Source organism: Vitis vinifera, chromosome 14, assembly GCF_030704535.1.
Source record: "Vitis vinifera cultivar Pinot Noir 40024 chromosome 14, ASM3070453v1".
Classification (NCBI taxonomy): domain Eukaryota; kingdom Viridiplantae; phylum Streptophyta; class Magnoliopsida; order Vitales; family Vitaceae; genus Vitis; species Vitis vinifera.
Window position 1 is genome coordinate 17,299,374 of NC_081818.1, and position 7,654 is coordinate 17,307,027.

General features: G+C 37.3%; 1 protein-coding gene across 1 annotated transcript; it reads right to left on the bottom strand.

The window, feature by feature from the left end:
* Positions 1 to 2,874: 2,874 nt before the first annotated feature.
* On the bottom strand, positions 2,875 to 7,164 carry LOC100263787 (probable serine/threonine-protein kinase PBL7). Its single transcript, XM_002274293.5, has 6 exons — positions 5,822 to 7,164; positions 5,470 to 5,727; positions 5,223 to 5,395; positions 5,018 to 5,097; positions 4,761 to 4,908; positions 2,875 to 3,432 (listed from the first exon to the last, which is right to left on the bottom strand). The coding sequence occupies exons 1-6, from the start codon at positions 6,378 to 6,380 to the stop codon at positions 3,091 to 3,093; spliced, it is 1,560 nt and encodes a 519-aa protein (XP_002274329.2). The 5' UTR covers positions 6,381 to 7,164; the 3' UTR covers positions 2,875 to 3,090.
* Between the last annotated feature and the right edge of the window lie 490 nt (positions 7,165 to 7,654).

Here is a 7,654-nt window from a genome sequence, read left to right on the forward strand (position 1 = left end):
GGATGGCTAATCTTGGCTATTGGAATGGGTTTCCCATGGTGAGTGTACTAGTGTGTGTATGGTTACACATTAGATAGGATCTACGATGAGTCATGACCTGAGGTTATCAAGTAGTCATAACCTCACCAAGCTACTTCATTGTGTTGTTTCTCAACCTTGAGAGAATATTGAGTTTGTGATAAAATTAGCAATGACTTGGACTTACGAGTGAGATCTTAAGTTGATCTTATATTCCCTATGGATTGGGTCATTCTTGATGGAAACCGGTAGCAATAAGTATTCTCAATAAAGGCACCATGATATCTCTTAGGATTGAGATAGTGTGTCCCTTTGGATGATCCTAAGGAAGTGTGTTCATGGAAACTATAGTCATAGTAATTCCTTAAGTGGAACTTGACATAGGTTCTTTAAGGGCCTAGATATGTCAATTTAACACACAATAAGAGGATCTATGACTCAAGGATGGTAGAGGTAGTCATGCAAGGCTAATAACTTTCACCTTGTTAGACTATGGACACTAGTTAATGGGGAGACAGAATACAATGGATAGTAGGTCACGAACCCGAGCACTTGGTATCTCATTGTTATTTACATAGGATATTGGAGTTCAGTTGATTCTTTGTAGTAAGATATTGAATCAACTTTAGAATTGGATTCTGAGGGAACGAGTATTCCAATGGGTCCCTATGGTCCCTACTCTGAGCTCATATACCTTGTTGGCACGGATTATGAGGATCGGATTGGATCTAGGTTCACTTTTGTGCATAAGGGTATTTTGGTAATTATGTAAGGTTGCATAGACGTAAGTGAACAAGGTCTCTGGATTGGGCTAATTGATTAATTAGTAGGCCATATTGGGTTAATTAATCAATTAGGACCTGTTTTGAGCTAGATTAAATTACCTAAACCCATGTAGACTCAAGTCACTTAAGCCCACTTAAGAACTCCATAAATACCCCCTAAGGGTTAGGGTTTTCATAGCTTTTGTCTTCCACCATTTAGAGATATTGAGAGCCATAGCTTCCACCATCTTTTCCTCCCCATCGGAAGTGTGCCAAGATCAAGGTTCAAGTCATCAGGTGGAAGATCATGGTGTTTACGAGATCTACTACAACTTTAGAGTTATCTACATCGATTAGAATTGATTCAAGAACATTCAGATCAAATGTATGATTTTATTCTCTAGATCTATGTTTTCTATGGTATTCTTATTGTTTTCAATGCCTGTTTATCCTTTGCGATAGATTTAAAGAGCCTAGGATAGATTTGCATGCACCTTACACAATCCAAGGCATGGGAATGGAGTAATCCAGACTTCCCAACAATGCCCCCAAGTTCTATGATGAATTTCCCAAAGCAGGATGAATGAATTTCTTTTATGTATTCTGATAAGTGACATGGTTGTTGGGATGACATTAAAGGCATTGATATTATATTGCTCAAGTCATTTTAACAATGCAATTATATCAATCAATTTATAGGCATTCAAATTAAATGTAATTTGCAGAGTGACGGATCATAATCATGTCTTAATCCACTAGTATCAAGTATCTAATCTCTTATGGAAAGAATATTACCAATTGAGGCAAGTGAAATGATCTTCAATTTGTTCAAATAATCCCTCATAGCTAAACCACCCTTCTGTAACTTTTGTAATTCAAATCTAAATTGCATTAAACGAGCTTCGCTTTGAGCAACAAAATAATGAGTTGAGGCAGCCCATATCTCATGAGAAATAGTGCATCCAACGACTGAGCCAAGAAGCTAAGAAACAATCAACATGTCTTGGCTTTGCCACAATTCGTTATATGGGTTGAGAATGATCTGAGATGAACCTTCAACATAATTTGGATCTGGACAAATTTGAGGGGCACAAAAAAGAGTGCCCAAAGCAAAACCATCAAACCCTAATCCACAAATTGCAACATAGATCTATTGTTTTTAGAGGAGGAAGTTGTCCTCATCAAACTTCATTGCAACTGGTTATGTGGCTGGATTCACAACTTGAATCAATGAAGATGATATGAACTAGAGAGCATTGATATAGCCATTTTACTGGAAGATGATATTGAAGTGGAATCAATAGCAGAGGGATTTACCATTGATGAAGAAATGTTGTGATACCATGAAGAGGAAAGGGAGTTTGAGAGAAAATTTGGGTTGCCCCTTTTTTGTTCTGTTTTTTTCTCTGCTGTTATGCAAAAGAGATTTTCTATACCCACAGTCACACTTCCAACATGAGTATTTCTTAAATCCAAAAATAAATAAAACATGATTACACCAAAGAAAGAGACACCTCAGCACTCTCATTGCACAACCTTTATACTATGGTCTTTATCTATGCTATGGTCTTTCTTTATTCAATTATTCATTATTCACCCGTTGCCTTCACTTTTTAGCCACTGTTTGTGATTGTGATTTTGTCTCAGACGACTACCCTTTTCATTCCATAAAGTTCCACAAAATAAAAAATGTATTATTTTCGAAGGAACAATCAATTTAAAAACAACAAAAGAACAAGTATCATTATGGGATAGTTCAATTAAAAACATTGTTAACACTCCCCTCCAAACTCTTGCGATTTGAAATCTTGATCTTCAAACTCAAGCCATTGGAGGTCCAGATGGATGCCACTAGGCCAACTACATTCATACAAATATCAAGAGCAAACAGAGCTGAAGAGATCATCACTTTTAGGTAGTAAAAGTAGGAAGATCCCCAATTAAATATTCTGGCTTCTACTCATGCCGTACAAGCTTCAAATTTCTTCATGTAGGCTAGTTCACCCAGGGCCCAACCCCCAACCCACTAGAGCTGCCATTCCCATGTAAAAATGGATAAACTCAACACCACTGTGAGAGTCATTCTGCAATATCAACAATATCAACAGATGTGACACTAAAATTTGAAATGAAAATCTATTACACTTTTTCCCTACAAGAATAGGGATAGGTAAATGGAAAATATACAATCAATCTCTGATCAGGACTTGTTATATACAATGTCAACACCCAATTCTAATTTCTACCTCTCTCTTCAAGCAGCCAACATAACAAAATAGGGAGGAGATCAGACAGTTTCAAATATGTTCTATCGACAGTAAAAGTGAGCATCATCCTCAAAATCTGGAACTCCTAGCATGGCCAGTGCTAAGTGGCTTCTCATCTCACTTTTTGTTTGTAATTGGGCATAACAGTCAGTGACAAATCCATTCCCAGGGAAACCGGATTTCTTTCTGCTAGAGCAATTTGGTTCTCTTCCTCTTAGTATTACAACCACTTCATCAATGCTTGGCCTCCGAGATTCTTCACTATTAATGCAGGCAGCTGCAGCCTGAACCATTCTGCCTATTTGATTTGAGTTTTTTGGAGTGAGTTTGAGGCATGGATCAAGCAATTGCTCAATGGACTCTTGCTGCAAAAGTGGCTTTGCCTGCAAAAGAAGAGAACTTCTTAATTAATATTTCAACTTCCATAACTATAATGACTGGAAATATAGATATTGGAGTGGTTCCATCAGGATGTTAAGAGATTTGAAGTGAGTTGTGACTTGGAAGGAAAGGTTTGTTTGAGGTAGTGGTTCATAGCAGTTGGGTCACATTCTATTGATCAACTCAGTCCTGATCAGCTTAGCCCCACCATCTTATTGTGGCCCTCCTAGTCATCCACTTTGCCAGAATCTTTCCTATGCTTCAAATCTCAACTTTTGACGCCTTTAATGAAATTTCAAACTCTTATAGCATGGAGATTATGGGAAAATATAAAGAAAAACCTCAAAATGAAGAACTAGATTGGATTCCTCTAGGAATCCCAAAAATGTAAATTAAAATCGAACATTAAACAGGTTTTTAGATGAAAACACAAAATGGAATTGCCCTTAAAGACCATAAATAATCTCCAATTATTAGAGAATTAGTGGCCTAGGGCCCAGTTGTTGCAGCAGAAAATAAATCCCAAGGAAAAGTGGGTCAAATGCTATCAGATGAAGCACATGTAATCATGTTTGTAATGCTTGTGCACTATGGTTGTGATTTATGAACAAAATCATAAGAGGCATGTGCCCAGCCTATTTCCCAGACTCCCTCAGTTCATGATTGCCATATTAAGAGAGTATCTTTTTGGAAACATGATGGTAATGAGATTTATTCTTGAATCATTCCCACTATCTGTTTTACCAAACTTGCACTAATTCTGTAAAATTATGGTCAAACAAAAATACGTCTACTTGTGTTTCAAATACTACGAAGTACCAATATAAACTCATTTCAAGTGCTGTACCAAAAAAGAAATTACAAAGATTGCTGCATCCCCAAATAGTTCCGATAATATACATGTTATGCCTCAAACTCTAATTATCAAAATATAATGGCAGATAATAATAGTATGCACAACTAGCCTTGCAGTAAAAAGTTTTATGGTGACATAAAGTTTGCACTAATTCCCATCAAACCAAAGGAATTAATTTTATTGAACTGTAGGATAGAATCATATTACCACACAGACAGCGATTGAATAACTAAGACTGTGTTATAAATTAGCAGATATGATGGTGTTCTGACCCTTGCCTAGAAAACTTTTCATTGATCTAAAGGTCATCTTATTGAATTAATAATGTTTTGGCTGTTTTTAATTATCGTCAGGAATAAGCTAATAGGAGGCTTTTTCTTTATTGGGAGTTAGTAGAGAAACCCATTTATCCAACTATCACAAAGTCAATGGGATTGAAGGAAAATTGGAAGGAAAATTAGCATGATGACCTACCCACAAGACCAAGTTCTCTTCTCCGGGTGGCCTTCTTGCTTCAATTGGCTTTCGGCCAGTCAACAATTCCAACAGGACAACCCCAAAGGCATAGACATCAGTTTTATCAGATACTTTTCCATGCTGGAAATATTCAGGAGCCAAATAACTGCACAATTCATTTCAATTTAGCGAATGGAAGAAAAATGAGATAAAAAATGAACAGGCAATTTTTCATTCATTTACAGCAACTTTGATAAGATTTCTTCATATCATACCCAAATGTCCCTTTGACGGTCTTGCAAAGGAAAGGGACAGAAGGCGCAGGAGTCCATGTAGCCAATCCAAAATCACACAACTATAGAAATCAAATAAAATGTTAGACTAGAACAAAATAATATGTAAAGACTAGCTTGGGTATGAAATCTAATTCCAAACTATCATTCAAACTAGACAGAAATCCACTCAGAACAACTTTCTAACCTTGGGTATTTTCTTGGAAGAGAGGAGGATGTTTGAAGGTTTAATGTCTCTGTGAACAACACATCTATCTGTTCCACTGTGTAGATATGCCACGGACTCCGCAACTCCGACGGCAACCTTATACCTCACAGACCATGGAAGGGATGAATAACCCTTTACCCCTCTCTTCTTCTCTGCAAATGGGTATCAGAAATCAAACAAGTTCATCTAAGAAGACAAAACCCTAACAAAAGAACTTGAAACATACCATGCAAATGCCGCTCTAAGCTTCCACCGGAGACATATTTGTAGACTAAGAACAAGCCCTCCTCAGGATCAATACAAAACCCCACAAGTGGAACAATATTTGGGTTCTGAAGAGAGCTTGCAATCATTAATTCTCTACAAAACGCCTTTGCAGACTCTTTATCTTCCTTATCTAATCGCTTAATCGCCACTGCGGTCCTCAAAAACCCAACTCTCCCTCTGAAAACACAGCTCAATGCTCCTCTCCCCAAAACTCTGCCTACCCATTCAACAAGAAAAACCAATCAAAATTGTAATACATGAAACAAAAAGAAAAAACAAATGGTAAGCACGATTGCAACCCATCAGAATACCTTTGTTAAAATTTCGAGTGGCCGAAACAATTTCAGCATAGCCGAATCTAATCAATGTGTTGGCGACTGGAGAGATGCTCCTCTCCAATGACTCGATTCTTCGCCATTTCAGCTCCTTGGACCGAGATTGGGTCAGCCCATTGTCCAAATTCACCATTAAAACGGTGGCAGCTGTGGAAGAACTCATATTCAAAGATTCCAGTTCAACCTGAGAACAGAAACTAAACCTGAACGACGAATGAACGGATTGAGGATCAGCATTTGAGAGCTCTGCACCACACCCACCAGACTCTGCCAGCAGCCATGCCTTGTTGTGCTCCAGACTGTTCTTCCCCTTGTCTCTCTGCATCTCACCCTTGCCCCCGGAGCTCCGGCGCCGGTTCACCGGATAAACACAACCCAACCCAAATTCCCAAACCATTTTCTTCAGCAAACTCTTGACTCTCAGCTCATCATGGTCACAGGAGTGGTCGTCAGCAGTTACAGAGGAAGCGTATGAAGCATTTGGGCCATCAAAAGCCTTCCTAGTGTCAGTGCAAGCGCCTTGGGAGCAACCCATTTGGAGTAGATCTCAATGACGACACAGAAACCCAGAAACCAAAAAGAAGATGCAAAAGTGAGAGAGAGAAAAAGAGAAAAAAGTGAAAACCTCCTCCTTTGCTTGCAGAGGAGGATAGAATTTCTAAACAGAAAGAAAAAGAGAGTGGGTGTCGGGTCTAGCACATGTAATTATATAAAAATGATGAGAAAAGCAACAAAAATTAGATAATGAGTGTGAAAATGAAGGAGATTTATGTGCGAATTTGCTGGGACCCCCTAACTCAAAAATTCAGGAAAACCCAGATGAATGAATCAGCCAAATGTCATTATTTTAGTACATATTTTGAAGGACAGAAAGGGCCGAGGGGAGATTCCTGATGTTAAGGCTCAACAACAACACCATAGCCGACACCCACACAGCCTCAAAAATTTAGAAAAGATAAAACAAAGCAGGACGAGACAGAGCTTGCGAGGGAAAGGGAAAGCGAAAGGGAAATAGAAAGAGCGTGGATTAATGGGATAATAATAATTAATGCCCAAAAATCGAAGCAAGGTGAGCTTGTGGTTTGGTGACCATCCAACACCTTCCAGCCCCAACAACCTGTGTTTCAAAGCCTAGCTGGGCTTTGTTCAAGCTTCACAGCGCTCGTCTAGCCATCCCACATCCTTCATCGCTTCAGACTAAAAAATTCTTCCTTTTCAAAGATCTCTCCCTTCATTTTTCTCAAAAAAAATTAAAAATTAATAGAAGTATACTCCTCATAAAATTTTATTTTCATTTGTATCAACCTTTCAGAACTTGCCAAAAAAAATTAATACCACTCCTATCCTTACACGCTATTCTCATTTTATTTAGAAGTAAGTAAAATTGACCCTATTTTTTATTATAAAAATATTTATTTAACATTAAATAAAATCTAAAATTTATTTCAGTTCAAATGCAATATTTGTAACCCACTCATATCAGTGAGTTGAACCAAATTTGGTATTTTTGACATTTAATTTTTTATAAAAAAATAAATTCAAAATATCTTAAATATATACAAATATAAATTGCAGAATAGTGGAAATAAGGGGGAAAAAAAAAACCAAAATAAACATGTAATAATGGAAAAGAGAGACTAAATCCAATTTTATTGTATGTGTAGGATACTGATTTCCATGTATGTGAGATCCGTATGCATGCTGTTCTGATTTTCCCTTTCTTTAATTAAAAAAAGAAAAAAATCTTTTATCAAATGGGATTCGATTCTATGTATTTAGTATTTGCAATATTTTTATTTTTATAATTTA